Source organism: Metopolophium dirhodum, chromosome 1, assembly GCF_019925205.1.
Source record: "Metopolophium dirhodum isolate CAU chromosome 1, ASM1992520v1, whole genome shotgun sequence".
Taxonomy (NCBI): domain Eukaryota; kingdom Metazoa; phylum Arthropoda; class Insecta; order Hemiptera; family Aphididae; genus Metopolophium; species Metopolophium dirhodum.
Genome location: NC_083560.1, coordinates 8,682,078 through 8,700,003, shown reverse-complemented (window position 1 = coordinate 8,700,003; position 17,926 = coordinate 8,682,078). Strand labels below are relative to the sequence as shown.

Below are 17,926 nucleotides of genomic sequence, written 5' to 3'. Positions count from 1 at the left end.
CCGCCACCACTCTAGTATGCTCCGGACCTGCACGACTGGTGTACGCGTCTGTCGTCTGTTAAAACGCGTCATTAATTACGTCTTAAAGTTTTAACGCTGTTGTTGCCGTTCGTCGTGTGGACCCGTCTTCTTGCTGTCCATCACTGTTGACGATCGCCAATTTGTTGTTCGTTGTTCCGCTGCCGTGTACTACGAGTTACTCTTGAACGTCGCGTCGACCGCCGCTGTCGGTAACGAAAGTTACGTAATTGTGGGCCGCCGCGAGCGAACATCGTACGTGCCGTTGTTACCTGCCGTCCTATCACGTTAAACGGTGGGTTTATTGCCCCGTTGCCGTTATCACCGTCGCCAAGCCTGTTGATACCACTCCGTCGGATCACCGTACGCTGTACACTAGTAATTGTACGAGAGCCGCCGTCAATAGCTGTAATCAATCTCACAGTCGTATCATTTTTTTTGTTGTTGTTATTTTCTGTACCTACTCAATGTTGTATATTATTTTATTGTTTTTCTTTCTGATTATCTATATTGCGCGTAGGAACTTAGTACATAATTTCTCTTGTGTTTGTTGTTAAATTATATTATTATGTAATAAACCAAAATACGGGTTCCTATCACTACAGTCAAAATTTGTCTTGACTTTTTTGTTCCACACACATAAGTTTACTAACCGACGCGAGTCGTCAAATTAACCGCCTCAAGGTAGGAGTTTGATGGCGCAACATTTGGTAGCAGAGCGTGGTTTTACCACAAAAATTAGTAGCGTTCTGTTAATAAACTTGTTACTGCATTGTATTCAGTGTAATGCAATATTATTTGATGTGTCTGTAGTATAACTAGTATAAATAGTATAACTCTGTAGTACTTATAGCCATTCTGTAGTAGAACTTGTTAAAAAAAAATATTGTAGATTTTTTCTCTTTCACATCTGAGGTGAATACACACGTTAGTTAAGTAATTGTATAGGTACTCCTTCAGCTTAGTATTTCGTTTCCTATCCTTACCATAATGCCGGACCCTGAAGATAAAGAATCTAAAGAACAGGAGCGAGTAGACCGACGTCGAATCAAAGCGACATTTAAACGGGATAGTGCTATCGCAAGTATTCGCGCGATTCATTCATTGTCCGTGAAAGCATCCACTAATAGTGATGTAGTTCCAAAATTCTTAGTCGCCGCTCGCAGCTTAAATAGCTTGTGGACGCAATTGGGCTTGAGTGTATGATCGCGTTGGGCGCATACGCGAAATATAGTGAAGTACTTCCGTCGGAAATTCGTGCTCTTGTCGACGAATCTATTTCTGTTGCTGAAGCTTTAGCACCGACTGAGACTCCGGATGCCGTTCCACCCAAAATTCAACGGTCATCTCGTCTACCGGAAATTCCATTGCCGTCGTTTGACGGAGAATTGTCAGGGTGGCCGGTTTTTCGTGATCGTTTTACCGTACGTGTTGTGAAAGATACCGAGCTTACAAATATAGAACGGTTCTATTACCTCTTAGGGTGTCTTATCGGTGAAGCTCTTCATGCCGTAAGAAACATCCCGGTATCTGAGAGCACCTATGACCTTGCTTGGTCAACTTTGGTTGAGCGTTTTGATAAGCCAAGGCAGTTAGCGACAATTATCGTCGACAAACTTATAACTGCCCCTGTCCATTCACAAGAAACAGTAGAAAGTTTAAAAGATTTTATAAGTTTGTTTTCGGACCACGTGTCAGTGCTTAAATCGTTGAATATTCCGCACCTCGGTGAATTTCTCCTGTTCGCATTGTCTGCGCGCTGTTTACCGTTGTTCACTCGCAAGGCATTTGAAGAGACGAATAATACTGAATTTCCTGAGTTTTCGGATATTGCTGCATACGTCAAGGCCCGTGTATCGCTTCTGGAGGCAGTCCACTGTTCTAATGTTCCAAAACATCCTACTCACACTCATAGTCATTCGAAACCAGTTCCAACTAGGTTTGGATCAAAAGGTTCGAAGGTTTCGTTGCTGTCTTCAAAGACTGATGATTCGGCCTCATCAAAGTGTCTGTTCTGTTCGGGAAGCCATGCATCAGTCGCGTGTAATGAGTTTTCAAAAATGTCTCTGGATGAGAGGTATGACGTCGCCCGTAAGACTAGGATCTGTTTTCGGTGTCTTAATTCAACTCATTGGTCTAATCATTGTAAAACAGCCAAACCGTGTACTAAGTGTTCTGGTCGTCATCACACTTTATTACACCCCGTAAGTAAGCCCTCGTCGTCTTCTGACTCGACTCCGGTTGTCACAGCGTCAACAACCTCTTCAATTACGAACTCACTAAACAAAACAACTGTACTTTTGGGAACAGCCTTAGTTCACGTGCGTGATCGCGCTGGTTATATGCAATCTGTTCGAGTTCTTATTGACTCTGCCTCTCAGATCTCCGCCATGTCCATCGCCTGTGTGGATCGTCTGGGACTAAAAAGAAGTAGATGGACCGCACCGATAACTGGCTTGACTGGCGTATCGATACCAGCAATATCAGGAAAAGTCGATTGTTATATGACGCCCATACTACGGACCCAACATTTTCCTTAACTGCTTGGGTCATGCCAACTATAGTTTCAAATATGCCATCTCAACATCTACCGAAGCTTATCAAGGACAAGTATTCCCATCTTGCACTAGCTGACCCTCACTTTGACCGGTCCGCACCTATTGATATGCTACTGGGAGCAGACGTGTTTGCTCGAATCATGGATGGAAAACGGGTGTCAATCGATGATTCTCTACCTGTCGCATACGGATCAGTCTTTTGTTGGGTCTTGATAGGCGAACTCCCTGTTCAACAGTACCATTGTAACACCGCTGTATCCCTGTCGGTATCACTGGAAGGGCTGGTCCAACGTTTTTGGCAACTCGAAGAACCGGATGAAGCTCCTACTACGTTTACTAGTGATGGACAATGTGAGTCCATTTATGCTTCTGAAAGCCGTCGAGACAACTCTGGTCGATTCCTAGTTCCTTTGCCATTCATACCGAAACACCGCGATGAAACATTTCCTGGTTCTCGCAATATTACCGAACGTCGTTTTCAAAACCTGGAGCGGAAACTTCAAAACGACGATGTGCTATATACCGCATACAAACATTTTATGAGCGAATATGAAACCTTAGGTCATATGTCAGTTGCTACTGAACCTGGCGCCTACTTCATTCCGCATCACCCTGTTTTCAAGTCCAACTGTCCATCGAGCAAAATCCGAGTGGTATTCGATGGATCGGCGAAGGCTGCCTCTCTGTTGTCATTAAATCAATGTCTATACGCCGGTCCGAAGTTACAGCTGGATATCGTGGACATTCTATTTCGATTCCGACTTCACCAGTTCGTCTTTACTGCAGATGTTTGCAAGATGTACAGGCAAATTCTCGTTCTGCCAGAATACCGTCGCTTTCAGCACATCCTATGGAGGCCTTCTCCACTAGACGAGTTGAAAGAGTATCAGCTCAATACCGTGACATACGGCATCAATAGTGCCCCTTTTTTGGCGTTGAGAGTCTCAAGGGATATTGCTGACAATGATTGTACAGGATTTCTTGAAGTACAATTGGGGCTGAGGGAACAAACCTATGTGGATGACATTTGTCTTGGTGCCGACACCGAGGATGAATTGTTGACTTTACAGTCAAATCTGTGTTCCGTCCTGAAACGTGCTGGTCTTGAGTTGAAGAAGTGGTCGAGTAACACCGTATCTGTGTTAGAAGCTGTATCGCCAGAGGATCGTGTCATGGAAAGTCTAAGCTTCGATGAAGACGTCTGTGAAACCACCAAGGTCCTGGGGCTGCAGTGGGATCCGGCCAAAGACATTTTTAAATTCAACGGCCATTCAACCACCACCGTCGTCACAAAGCGGGCAATTCTATCGACTATAGCGCGCATTTTTGACCCTATTGGATTTTTAGCGCCGGTGACCTTCTATGCTAAACATATCCTACATGAAATCTGGGAAGAGGAATTGGCATGGGACGACCCTTTACCTCCGAGATTATGTCAAAATTGGAAAACATTTACGGATGAGCTACCGGTTCTATCTGCGATTAAGATTCCACGCTATGTCGCTACTCAACGTCAATCTTACGTCGAATTGTGTGGATTCTGTGACGCCTCCGAACGCGGATTCGCTGCAGTGGTATACCTTCGGGTAACAGTTTCAGACGACGACGTGTCTGTGTTCCTGCTTGGATCCAAAACAAAGATGGCACCGATGAAAACCGTATCCATCCCGAGACTTGAATTATGTGCTTCAGTTTTGCTCGCTCGATGGATGGCGCGCATATTAAAAATGTTCGATGGGAAACTCACGATTAACGGGCTTTACGCCTGGTCCGATTCCCAAGTCGCTTTGGCCTGGTTAATGAACTCGCATGTTTCCTTTAAGGTGTTTATTTCAAACCGTGTACATCAGGTGCGTCAACTTATTCCATCATGCCGATGGCTCTATGTACGCTCATCTGAAAATCCTGCGGACTGTGCTTCAAGAGGAATACTGCCTTCGGAGCTATCCGTACATGCATTGTATTGGTCCGGCCCTACGTTCCTAAAAAACCCAAGTGAATTTTGGAGCATGCTGGTCCCTTTGGTTCCTGTTGAACAACTACCAGAGTTCAAACCCGTGTCGCTGGCCGTTCAAGTTACCTCAAATAAAGAATGGTTCTGTCGCTTCTCGTCTTTCCTCAATATGATCAAGGTCGTCGCTTGGATGCGCAGGTTTATCGGCTTATGTAAGAAACGAACGTATTCCAACAATTTCTTGTCACGTGAAGAGATAAATCAATCGTTAATGGTAATTGTACAATCTTCTCAACAACGTTGGTTTCCTGAGCTGATTTTGGATCTGTCACGTGGCCGTGGTGCAGCTCGCCCATTATCTAGTCTACGGCCATTTTTGAATTCGTAAAATATTGTGTGTGTTGGTGGCCGATTACTGAAGTCCGATTTAGCTGATGCGGAAAAACATCCGATGCTGCTGTCCAAGGAGTCACATCTTTCTTTGTTAATTGCACGCCACTGGCACTTAGTTACATGCCACTCAGGTCCCCGAGTCATCACGTCTTTAATCATACGTCAATTTTGGATCTTATCGATGAGATCGGTAATTCGCAAGGTGATCGGTCAATGTACTCCATGTGTCAGAGCTATTGCCCAATCGCCACATCCCGTGATGGGTAATCTTCCCAGTTCACGAGTCCAAGCATGTCGACCTTTTTCAAAAGTTGGAGTAGATTATGCTGGCCCACTGCCAATGCGTGAGAGTAAGTTGCGAAAATCCCGACAGTATAAAATTTACGTTTCTGTTTTTGTCTGTATGGTCACCAAGGCTGTGCATTTGGAAATTGTAACAGAGCTATCTACAGCAGCCTTTTTAGCCGGCTTTGATCGTTTTGTTGCCAGACGTGGTCTTCCAACATACGTGTACTCCGACTGTGGAACCAACTTCAAAGGTGCGTCAAAATATCTGTTTGAGGTCATCAACGATCCAGCTAATCACCATCTACTGTCATCTCATTCTTTCTGCACGTAGCACTTCAATCCACCCGCAGCACCGCACTTTGGCGGCCTATGGGAAGCGGCTCTGCGTTCTTTTAAAACGCTCCTCGTACGAACCGTCGGTGATCATACCCTTACCATGGAGGAGATGTCAACCTTACTGTGTCGGATCGAGGCTGTATTAAATTCCAGACCTCTGACTCCAATGACTGCCTCTCCCTTAGATTTGGACTATTTATCACCTGGTCATTTTCTTATCGGGCAACCACTTTTGGCGGTTCCTGATTTGAACATTCCCGAAGGACGCTCCAATGTGCTGACACGATGGAAGTTGCTACATCAATGTCACCAATTATTCTGGCGTCGTTGGTCTACGGAATATTTGGCTTCTCTTCAAGTTCGGGTCAAGTGGACAACGGATGTGCCCAACATTCAGGTTGGACAAATGGTCGTGATCAAGGATAACCAAAGTCCTCCAACATCGTGGCGACTGGGTCGCATTCTGGAAGTGAATCCTGGTCAAGACGGCGTGATACGAGTCGCCAAGATACTAACGTCCACGGGGGAGTTAACTCGTCCGGTCGTTAAGTTGGTGTTGTTGCCCACGGATTAAAGGTTAGGTTAGATGGCTGCAATCCTTTTCCTTAAACAATGAACCTACATAAACATATTTAAACACTTCTCTATTTCTTTTCTGTTCCTTTATGTTAGCTTATAAAAAAAAAAAAAATTTTTTTAAATCTGTAACCCAAATGTTGCTACGATAAGTCGTTTGGTTAGAACTTTGTGGGGTGTGTACTGTAAGTAAGAAACGAAAAAACCTGTTAACTTCTGTGTGCTTGATTACGGTCCCATATGACGGTGGCCTCTGTTATGCCGCAATTCCACCACATGCCGTTCCAGGAAATACGCCATCAATCAGCGAAAGAGACCTTGTAACCAAAAGATGTGAGGCTGGATCATCGCACCCTCCCATGGGGGAGAATGTTGAAGACTTAGACTATCAACGTCGCCGCCGCTTTGACCGGTTTTTGCGTGCGTGTGCACAAGTCCGCGATTACCTGTGGACTTTGGTCCCGGTGGCAAATCGCACCGGTCAACGGCGATTATCGTTATCGGCTATCTGTGCCGCCAGTTTTTTTGTGTGGCGTACAATGTCCCGCCACCACTCTAGTATGCTCCGGACCTGCACGACTGGTGTACGCGTCTGTCGTCTGTTAAAACGCGTCATTAATTACGTCTTAAAGTTTTAACGCTGTTGTTGCCGTTCGTCGTGTGGACCCGTCTTCTTGCTGTCCATCACTGTTGACGATCGCCAATTTGTTGTTCGTTGTTCCGCTGCCGTGTACTACGAGTTACTCTTGAACGTCGCGTCGACCGCCGCTGTCGGTAACGAAAGTTACGTAATTGTGGGCCGCCGCGAGCGAACATCGTACGTGCCGTTGTTACCTGCCGTCCTATCACGTTAAACGGTGGGTTTATTGCCCCGTTGCCGTTATCACCGTCGCCAAGCCTGTTGATACCACTCCGTCGGATCACCGTACGCTGTACACTAGTAATTGTACGAGAGCCGCCGTCAATAGCTGTAATCAATCTCACAGTCGTATCATTTTTTTTGTTGTTGTTATTTTCTGTACCTACTCAATGTTGTATATTATTTTATTGTTTTTCTTTCTGATTATCTATATTGCGCGTAGGAACTTAGTACATAATTTCTCTTGTGTTTGTTGTTAAATTATATTATTATGTAATAAACCAAAATACGGGTTCCTATCACTACAGTCAAAATTTGTCTTGACTTTTTTGTTCCACACACATAAGTTTACTAACCGACGCGAGTCGTCAAATTAACCGCCTCAAGGTAGGAGTTTGATGGCGCAACAACATCAATGAACTTAATTTGTTATTATGTATACAATTTTTAACAAACCATTTTATAAGGAAACTCCTAATATTATCATTAATGATTTGATTAAGAGAAATCAGACTATGACTATTAATCTATCCAATGATATAGCCAATGCTATTTTACTGTCATTTCCATCAGAAATAAAGGTAGACAATTTTTAACTATAACCTAAATTCGATTTTAATATTATTAATAACTAATGATGAGTATATTTTTAGGATGTATATTTTCTAAGGGATGTATCTTGTAAAGCTCCAAAAGGGAAACTTTACTCAAAATATTTCAATACAATGAAGAAATTACAAAGTGTTGGATTAAATTCCACTAGTAAAACATACGAGAATAATAAGAAAATTCTATGTAGATCTGAAGATCGACTTGATTATTCACTCGGTAAGTTATGTATGAAGTGTTATAAATTATAATACATAATATAATATAAATAAGTATCAAAAAAATATGTATATGATGGATTTAAAAATTACTAAATATGACATTTCAAATCCTACTATTATAGGTAACATAAATTTTGAATTTATTATGCTTAATATAATGTTTTTAAAATGTAATGTCATGGCTGTACCTAATAAGAAATATTAGAAGATGAATTATATTATTAAATCAACATTGTTTTTTAGAACATTATAATTTAAAGACCTACCAAATTTTGAAACTAAAAATTTAGCAGTTATGAAAAACAAATTTAAAATGCTTGATTTTTATTTTCAAAATTAGGTAGGTCTATAAACTATAATGTTCTAAAAAACAATGTTGATTTAATAATAATATAATTCATCTCCTAATATTTCTTATTAGGTACAGCCATGACATAACATTTTAAAAACATATTATATTATGCAAAATAAATTCAAAATTGTATGTTACCTATAATGGTAGGATTTGAAATGTTATATTTAGTAATTTTTATATCCATCACAATATATATAATATAGTATATACATCATAATATAAATGTACGTATTTTTTTGGTACTATTTATATTATATTAGTTATTATAAAGATTATAATTGGTATCAAATATCTATTGTATATTATGTTCTACATAGAAATGGAACCCGAATCTGAAGATTTGTGTGCAAGTTTACAAGATTCAGACTTAACTTGGCCTGAAATTGAGACAATTTGGAAAAAAACTAACAATTTTAGGCTTCAATATATTAAGAATAACAACACAGCGTCTATTTTCAAAAAATGGATACAGTTTACTCAACCAATGGGCTATAAATTGGTAAATATTATACTCTATACATTGTGTTCATATCAGTAAAAATCACTAAAATAATTATAATTTCAATCTATTAACTACAAAATTATAAATCTAATCTTTTTACATATAAAGATAATACATTTACTAAAAATAATATTTTATATTGTTTAGGTAGAGATAGATTTCTGTCACATGTACTCAAACTTTAAAAACCTACCAGCCAAATTTGAAAGAAAGTCATCTTTGCTATTGAAAATATTTGACGAAAGAATAAAAGATAATGCAAGTAAAATATTATTAAATCAATTAAAAGAATCTCCTGATTTATGCGAAAGTAAGTTTTAATGAATAAGTAGATTAGAATTTTTTACTTTCTACATTTTTGACTATGGTTATACTATCGTCACTCAATAATTCGAAAAACTCCTAAACTAACTAAACGCTTGGTCCCCTGGGAAAACCACTAAATTATAAGAAAATACATGCATTTTGGTCACCTTGATAATTCGAAACGTGTTTAATTTACAAAATAATTATAATACATATTATATTGTTTTAGATGGGAAAAACTTGGTTATATTTTATTTGATGCATTCGTTATTTGTACCTTCATCAAGAAAAATTACCAGAGATGACAATGGAAAAAAATCTGTCATAAAATCCATAAAAGATTCTCAAAATACATTTATTATAGAAGCATCTACTCCCCTTGAACTAGAAGTCATCATAGAGAAACTGAAAAAACAAGAAAATAATATACAGCCATGTATACTAGTTGTTGGCTCATTATTAAACCCTAAACAAATAATAGTATATTTCGATGATGTTAAATACAAGTTGTTTTCTGTTTTTAAAGCTATCGATATTTGTTTTAAGCTATTCCATGTTTTTAATCTTGAATATCCATATGAATCAAGTAACGTGTGGTTATTTTTGCAAAATTATTTTTATGAAATTAACACTAAATATGACAAAAGTTGTAGTTTAGTAAAGCAAATTTTCTCAGAATTAGATGCAAATTATAATATTTAAAACTAATGTATTATTAAGAGTTCCCTAGCCAATTTTAATTTTTTTTTATATTACAAACCCAACATTTATGATTTATAAGTACCTATAAGTATATATTTTTTTTTGTAATCGTAAGTCGTTTAGGAACAACAGTTCTTCATTTTTTTTTTTTTTTTGTTATATCTAGTTTTACATTATAATTTTTAATTTGTATTAATATTTTCTATATACTAGAACCATTTGTTTAAAAAAGATTATAAATAAATAATTATATCTATAGTAAATAGTTTTTTTATTTTATATTTTTATTACCTATTACTCTATGGTCTGGATCTTTAAATTTTATCATATTCATCATTATTGAACATAACATGATATAGTATTAACTGTTTCTAAAGGAACAAAAATGTCATTCTTAAGCAGAATTTTTTTTTTATATTTTAGCTTTTGTTTAGCCTAAATATCTGATATCTGGACAATATGATAATTGATAAAAACACCAATTTTATTATCAATAATTATTTTATTGATTTTACCTATAGTAGGTTACCTCTTATAGGTAACAATAACGCGGAAGTTTGTTAATGTAATAACCAGTTCGGTAATTATTAATAAAGTATGACTTGTAATGTTAACACAAATTTCATTAATCCTATCTATCAGTTTGCTAGATTCTACCTATATAGTATTATCTTAGGTAGGTAACAATAATGAGCAAGTTTGTTATTATTACATATGGTTCAATAATTATTAATAAGGTGTGAATGGTAATGTTAACAAAAATTTCATTAATCTTACCTATAAGTTAGCTAGAATAAATTAACAGGCATAATGATTGTTTTGATGAAAATTAATTTGTGACATCAATAAATAGTTTGTAGAACGTATGTTAACAAATTTTTTGTTGGTTTAACCTAACTTATTTTCAATTTTACCTGGATATTTCTTTGGGTGCATTTTCCCGGTTAATACTTCTTTAGCCTTTTGATTTTGGGCTATACCTACCATATAATAAAACTTACTGAAGGATAGAGATTGAAATCAAAATTAAAATTTTCTATTTTAATTTCTGATAAACTAACCTATGGATATTTGTTTTTTCTGAATTAAAATTAAATTAATTTACCTATTGAGCATTGATTTTATAAATTAATGATTTGTATAACTAAACACAATATCGATTTACTTATTTTGTGATTTGCGTAATTAGATTTTTATTATAATTTTCCTTTTTTTCGATTTGAAATAGCTTAACAATTTAAATTTTGACCAATGAGACTGGAGAAGTCATATGAAATTAAACATTTTTTTTATTTTAATTCATTAAATTTTTTTTAAAAATATCTATATTGTCCGAAGTCACTTATTGTAATTATAACATCAGTTTTTAATGAAATCTTATAGGTACGTGTCCGAAGGCACCCCATTTTACGGGTGACTCCGGACAAAATGCAACTTTTAAAAAAAGTGTGAACTTTAATGATCATTATGATTGTTCTTCTGCTATATGATCATCTTTTCATTCATTATAATAGTATTTTATTTACTGGTTAGGTATAATATGTAAAAGTTTAATGTAGATACCTACTAAATAAGAATATTTAAGTCAGTAGATTACTAGTACCTAAACCTCGCGGAATATTCAAAAATGTAGTGTAGAAGGAGAACATTTTGTGTATAACCCAATTGAGGCGATTTTTAAAAGTGAATTCTTGTATTTTACATACTATGAAAGAAAGTACTACAGGTCAGTAGACTGTGGACATTTTTTTCGGCTTGGGTATGGGAATGATATAAAAACATTTCCAGAAATATGAGCCACAGAGCATTGAAGATATGGAGAAGTATTATCAGAGGCTAGAGTAAAAATAATACCAATATAAAACATTCAATAAATCAATAAAAAAAAATAAAGTATTATTATTTTTACATTATTACATTAACAACAATTATTTTCCTATTCAGTCTGTTCTTAACCACTTATCATTGTCAAATAGACAGTCAACAAGGAGTTAATTCTGTATTGAACGTAACAGGAATTGTTATTAGGGACAAAAAAGAATAATTAAAAATTATCTTACATATTATATTGAAGAAAACTACAGTAATTAAATCACACGGCAAAAAATAAAATTAGTCTAGCCAAAAGATGGGACAACTAATACTAGGTAGTTGTTAATTAATTTTTTTGTTTTTTTTTTTTTTTTTTTTTTTATTAATGATTGATTGACAAAATACTGTCACTCAGTATGATTAAAAATACGTATTTGATATATAAACAAAAAATGAAAATAATATAAACCTATTGTCTTAAAAAGTATTTATAATATTAAATAATTTGTCAATTGTACAGTTTAATTATGTAGCTGGTCAAGCTAAGCCGGTTCTAGAACCTGATCCGCTCCTGAAAATAAAAAAATTATTGTTACAAAATCAGTTAATTAAATAAGTATCAATTAATTAAACTAAAAGTATATAACTTGATTTTTAAACTCATATAGGCTGCAGATAGGTAAAAGGTAGCTCACACATGATTTTTTTTTTATCAATCTAAATGGTTGCAATTCATTACATCTTATATTAATATTATAATTGGAAGAAATATGGAATATTCATTTTGTACAAATATATTTATTAAAAAAACAAATCTCTGGCGGGACACATAATTATTTATAAGTTAATGTTTATAAAAATCAGTTAAATTACAAAATAAAGTTAATGAATATTAAATTAAAAAAAGTTTAGATAAAAAAATAAACTTAACTTTAAACTTAAACTTTTTAACATGTTTATGCTCAAGTTTGGTACCTTAGACCTATAGTTCTTATCTATATGAGAAAATTGAAAATAAAAGAAAAATAGTATTAGATAGGTGTTAAAAGGTAAGAAATTCCTTGTTTGCAGTTATTATACTCTGAATTTGACTTATCGCTTTGTATTAAATCAACAACAAAAACTGCAAATATTCTATATTATGTAATTTTTTTAAGCCTTTAGATATTGAAAAAACACATTTAAATAATACACCTAAAACTAATAGAAAGAATTATACGAACTGTCCAGAAATCCGTTGTTTTACTTCACCGCCGGTTCTATCATCCTCACTAGCAGATATAGCTGCTTTGGATACAACTCTAAGTTTCTGTTTGTATGATAACATGGGTGTCTTCTTATTACTTGTAGACTAAACACAAAATGTATTAGCTATAAAACTGTTTTGGTTATGTAAAAACATAAATAAAAAACTTACTGAACAGTAAGTTTTCTTTGATGCAAAACAATCTCTCTTCCGTTTAGACCCTTCTCTTTTTTTCTTTTCTTTATCACCATCAGTACCACTGTAATAAAATAATAAACAATACAGTTTTATTCAATTATTATAAACATATTTTTTAATTGAGTGCTTGTAGATATTTTGTAATAGAACCGTTTGTTTAAGTAAGTTAACATACCAAGTAACTTATAGTAGCTTACAAACCTGGGCAAGTCAATGATCATTTTTAATTGAGTTAAATTAAGTTGATAGAAAACATTTGAAAAAGTTTAAAGTTAATAGTTATCCTACTTTTTATTTTAACTCAGTTAAGTTAAAATTTATAAGGAAAATTATAACTAGCTTAAGTTAAGTAATTTATTTTTATTTTTTATATATATAAATACTTAGTAATGTGGTTGAAAATAATAAAAAAAAATGTTTATGCTATATGTATCATTCATAAGAATCGCATTATATTTATTATTTAATCTTAACATAGTATAAAACAAATTCCCTTTTTCTGATATTTTTTAATATCAATCGTTTGTTTAAGTGTTAATCGTAAATGAATAAACTACTCGTTATATTAAAATTCAATTTTAATATATCTAAGTACTCCAAAAGCCATTCAACTTTAGAATATGAAGTTAAAAATGAAAGTCATCATAAATAAAGTTAACAATTTAAAAATAATGATAAAAATACTAAATAATATATATTGTTTTGTTAATTTGATAAAAATGTCAATCAATGACTTAAAAAAAATATTTTTAAAATTATTAATAGTTTTTGAAATATTAAGTGTCTTATGTTAGGACTTAGAAACACCCAGAAAACTCACATTTTATTCAAGACTTTCAGTAGTTTTGGTTTTAGATGAAAATTCTCTTGACAGACAGAACACGAAGTAACATCTTCTGTACTTTTGTTATAATAACCTACACAATTGCCATGGATAACTAATTCAAAACCATAACATTTTTCAATTTTATCTATTTGTTCTAAAAGATTTTGTAATTCATACTTTGTTCTAATAGGCTTATCATATTTGTATGTCTTTCCGTATATTTGTATTTTTGGCAAAAAGCTATTATAAAAACTAATGGTTTTTACAGTGGCATACAAATTGTCTTGTTGAGAAAAAACAGTTGAATTTCTTGAATCATCATGTACACTTTCCCAAAATACACTAGGAAGTAAAATCATTTTAGAAATTTCAAATATGAATCCGTTATCTTTCCGTATAAATTCTGCAGTATCGTCGTCATTAGTTGCTAAAGCTAATGGAAGTAAATCATCATCTTTAACTTGCTCCGTTCCCAAAGATGGTAGCATCTGTTGTGGTTCTGTTTCCAAATTTGTTTGTAAATCATCATCATCAAGTGGCTTAATTTTCACAATCGACAAATTAACTGGTTTTTCAGTATTTAATTTTAATGTTGGATCTAAATTAGAAGTTGGATTATCTTCACGTGTGTCATTTAAAACCACAGTATACTTTTTATTTTCATTTTTAGACGAAAACATTTTATTGGTAGTTGCTAATGATTTATCTATAAAACATAGAAATACAATAAACAAATGTAAAAACAATATTTATGAATGGTTATAAAAATTATATTTTGTGGTGTGAAAAGGGAAATATTTTCAACCTCTACAATAGTATTAGTTATTCATCCAGGTGTTGAACATTAACTATCAAAATCCTAAATTAACCTATCATAATCTAACCTAATTGCCTATCTTATAGATGTAAAAGTTCCTTGCTTCACACAAACATTTATTTTACGTGTAAATGTATGGTTTTATGTCTTTAAGACGATAAAAGTATCAGAAATTCAATATAACGTTTAATTTTTTAAATATTAATAAATCTTTAAAATTATATTTTTGTTAACTGGCCTGGCTATTTAAATATAAAATAAAAATTCAAATATATCTCTTTTAAGATTTTTAATATGTAAAAAGCAAATGTTATTTATATTGAAATTATTTTACTTGTATTGTCTTAATCACATAAAACCACACATTTGTATATAAATTAAATTTTTAGATTGGTAAATCGTTGTGTAATATGTAATATAGTTTGTAAGCAAAATACATAATGTCTTCATTTATTATAAAAATCTACATAATATCTTGTTATAATTATTGTCGCTTATTTAAAATTTGCAATCATTTTTAAAATACCTATTTTTTTTCAGAACTTTAATCAAAACTGAAGACAACAGAATTATTACCGAAATAAAAACCGAGAGAGATGTTTTTGACGATTATGAATTTCAAGGAACAGTTTCCAATGAAAGCCACTCTTCAATAATTAACCGTATGGATTTGGGCGAAAGATCTAACTCAAGGGAAAAGCTTTTGACCAGGCATGTGAATAAGTCTTTTGAATGTGATATTTGTAAAAAAAAATTTACCCAAAAAGCATCTATAAAAAATCATTTTAAGATAACTCATAGAGGAGGAAGACAATTAAAATGTGATATTTGTAAATTAGAATTTTCTCAATCATCCACATTAAAAGTTCATACTAGGACACATATTAGAAAAAATCAATTTAAATGTGATATTTGTGATTACAAGTCTTCTCGATCAACAAATTTAAAAATGCATAAAATGGTTCACACTGGTGAAAAGCGATTTCATTGTGATACCTGCGGTAAAGGGTACATTAATAAAAATAATTTTAAAGATCATAAAATGTTACATACTGGAGAAAGGCCATTTATTTGTGATATCTGCGGTAAAGGGTTTATTCGGAACGAAACTTTATTTAATCATTCAAAGACACACACAGGAGAAAAGCAATTTATTTGTGATATCTGCGGTAAAGGGTTTATTCGGAAAGAAACTTTATCTACTCATTCAAAGACACACACAGGAGAAAAGCAATTTAATTGTGATATCTGCGGTAAAGGGTTCATTAAGATGACGAATTTTAAATATCATAAAATGTTACACACTGGAGAAAGGCCATATAATTGTAATATCTGCGGTAAAAGGTTTATTCGGAAATATTCTTTAACTGTTCATTCAAAGATACACACTAGAAAAAAGCAATTTAAATGTGGTATTTGCAATCAAACCTTTTCATCACATTTAACAGTGCATACAAGGACACATAATGAAGACAAATCCATATGAGTGTGAATCTAGGTTCAAGTGTTTTCTCGTTGAAAAAATTCAAAATTCCTTAAAAAATACCAACCATACTCTGTTTAATCCTGTGACAATCGAGTAGTTTTATATTTTTATTGTTGGTTTTTATTAATTATTTCAATTGTTTTGATAATAACTATAATTTTACATAATATGAATATTTAGTATTAACAAACTATTTCTAATTTAAGTATAATTAAGAGCCAAACAAAATAATCATAAATATATAAGTATTTATTGCAAAAATGTAAAACCGAATATTTGATTAATTTTTTTATTTAAAATTTGATTATTAATTTTATTTTTTTAGTTTATAAATAAAAGTATCAGAAATTCAATATAACGTTTAGTTTTTTAAATATTAATAAATCTTTAAAATTATATTTTTGTTAACTGGCCTGGCTATTTAAATATAAAATAAAAATTCAAATATATCTCTTTTAAGATTTTTAATATGTAAAAAGCAAATGTTATTTATATTGAAATTATTTTACTTGTATTGTCTTAATCACATAAAACCACACATTTGTATATAAATTAAATTTTTAGATTGGTAAATCGTTGTGTAGTGAAGCGAAGAACTTGTACACGTAGGTATAAGTTATGCAATTACGATGAGCTGGGCCCTATGACTGACAAATTCATAGGCGTACAGTACCTACATTTAATGATGGTTTTGTGTTTAATTTACAAAATAATTATAATACATATTATATTGTTTTAGATGGGAAAAACTTGGTTATATTTTATTTGATGCATTCGTTATTTGTACCTTCATCAAGAAAAATTACCAGAGATGACAATGGAAAAAAATCTGTCATAAAATATTCCATAAAAGATTCTCAAAATACATTTATTATAGAAGCATCTACTCCCCTTGAACTAGAAGTCATCATAGAGAAACTGAAAAAACAAGAAAATAATATACAGCCATGTATACTAGTTGTTGGCTCATTATTAAACCCTAAACAAATAATAGTATATTTCGATGATGTTAAATACAAGTTGTTTTCTGTTTTTAAAGCTATCGATATTTGTTTTAAGCTATTCCATGTTTTTAATCTTGAATATCCATATGAATCAAGTAACGTGTGGTTATTTTTGCAAAATTATTTTTATGAAATTAACACTAAATATGACAAAAGTTGTAGTTTAGTAAAGCAAATTTTCTCAGAATTAGATGCAAATTATAATATTTAAAACTAATGTATTATTAAGAGTTCCCTAGCCGAGACAAGCGAAGAACTTGTACACGTAGGTATAAGTTATGCAATTACGATGAGCTGGGCCCTATGACTGACAAATTCATAGGCGTACAGTACCTACATTTAATGATAATAATATTTACGTACAAAACAAATAATTATGGTAAATGAAAGAAAAACTGAATCACGGGTCCGATCAAACTTCACTGGAACTTCACATAGAAATACAAGAAACAAATGTATAAACAATATTTATGAATGGTTATAAAAATTACATTTTGTGGTGTGAAAAAGGAAATATTTTCAACCTCTACAATAGTATTAGTTATTCATCCAGGTATTAAACATTAACTATCAAAATCCTAAATTAACATATCATAATCTAACCTAACTGCCTATCTTATAGGTGTAAAAGTTCCTCGCTTCACACAATGATTTACCAAACTAAAAATGTATTTTACTTCAACCAGATCAAACTTCACTGCTTAACAGTAGCTACACGTGCAACAGTGGAATAACTGGAGTTGCAATATTTACCTGTCGGAGGCAGCCGATCTTGACAAAGTAGACACTAGCGGCCGCAAACACTATTATAATACTCGCCGTGTCGGGTGAATTCGACGTCGATCGCAAATGGCGGCACG

At 33.2% G+C, this 17,926-nt stretch overlaps 4 protein-coding genes across 4 annotated transcripts; all 4 read left to right on the top strand.

Moving 5' to 3' along the window:
* Positions 1-1,220: 1,220 nt before the first annotated feature.
* LOC132946785 (uncharacterized) lies at positions 1,221-2,558 on the top strand. Its single transcript, XM_061016893.1, has one exon. It carries the CDS (start codon positions 1,221-1,223, stop codon positions 2,556-2,558), a length of 1,338 nt encoding a protein of 445 aa, XP_060872876.1.
* Positions 2,559-2,590: 32 nt separating this feature from the next.
* LOC132946706 (uncharacterized) lies at positions 2,591-4,918 on the top strand. The gene has a single exon (XM_061016796.1). The coding sequence runs from the start codon at positions 2,591-2,593 to the stop codon at positions 4,916-4,918; it is 2,328 nt and encodes a 775-aa protein (XP_060872779.1).
* Positions 4,919-7,416: 2,498 nt separating this feature from the next.
* Positions 7,417-17,277, top strand: LOC132946626 (uncharacterized). The gene is made up of 5 exons (XM_061016701.1): positions 7,417-7,563; positions 7,636-7,810; positions 8,485-8,666; positions 8,817-8,979; positions 16,802-17,277. Exons 1-5 carry the CDS (start codon positions 7,417-7,419, stop codon positions 17,275-17,277), a joined length of 1,143 nt encoding a protein of 380 aa, XP_060872684.1.
* On the top strand, positions 15,241-16,380 carry LOC132935768 (gastrula zinc finger protein XlCGF49.1-like). Its single transcript, XM_061002381.1, has one exon. The coding sequence runs from the start codon at positions 15,241-15,243 to the stop codon at positions 16,060-16,062; it is 822 nt and encodes a 273-aa protein (XP_060858364.1). The 3' UTR covers positions 16,063-16,380.
* Positions 17,278-17,926: the final 649 nt, after the last annotated feature.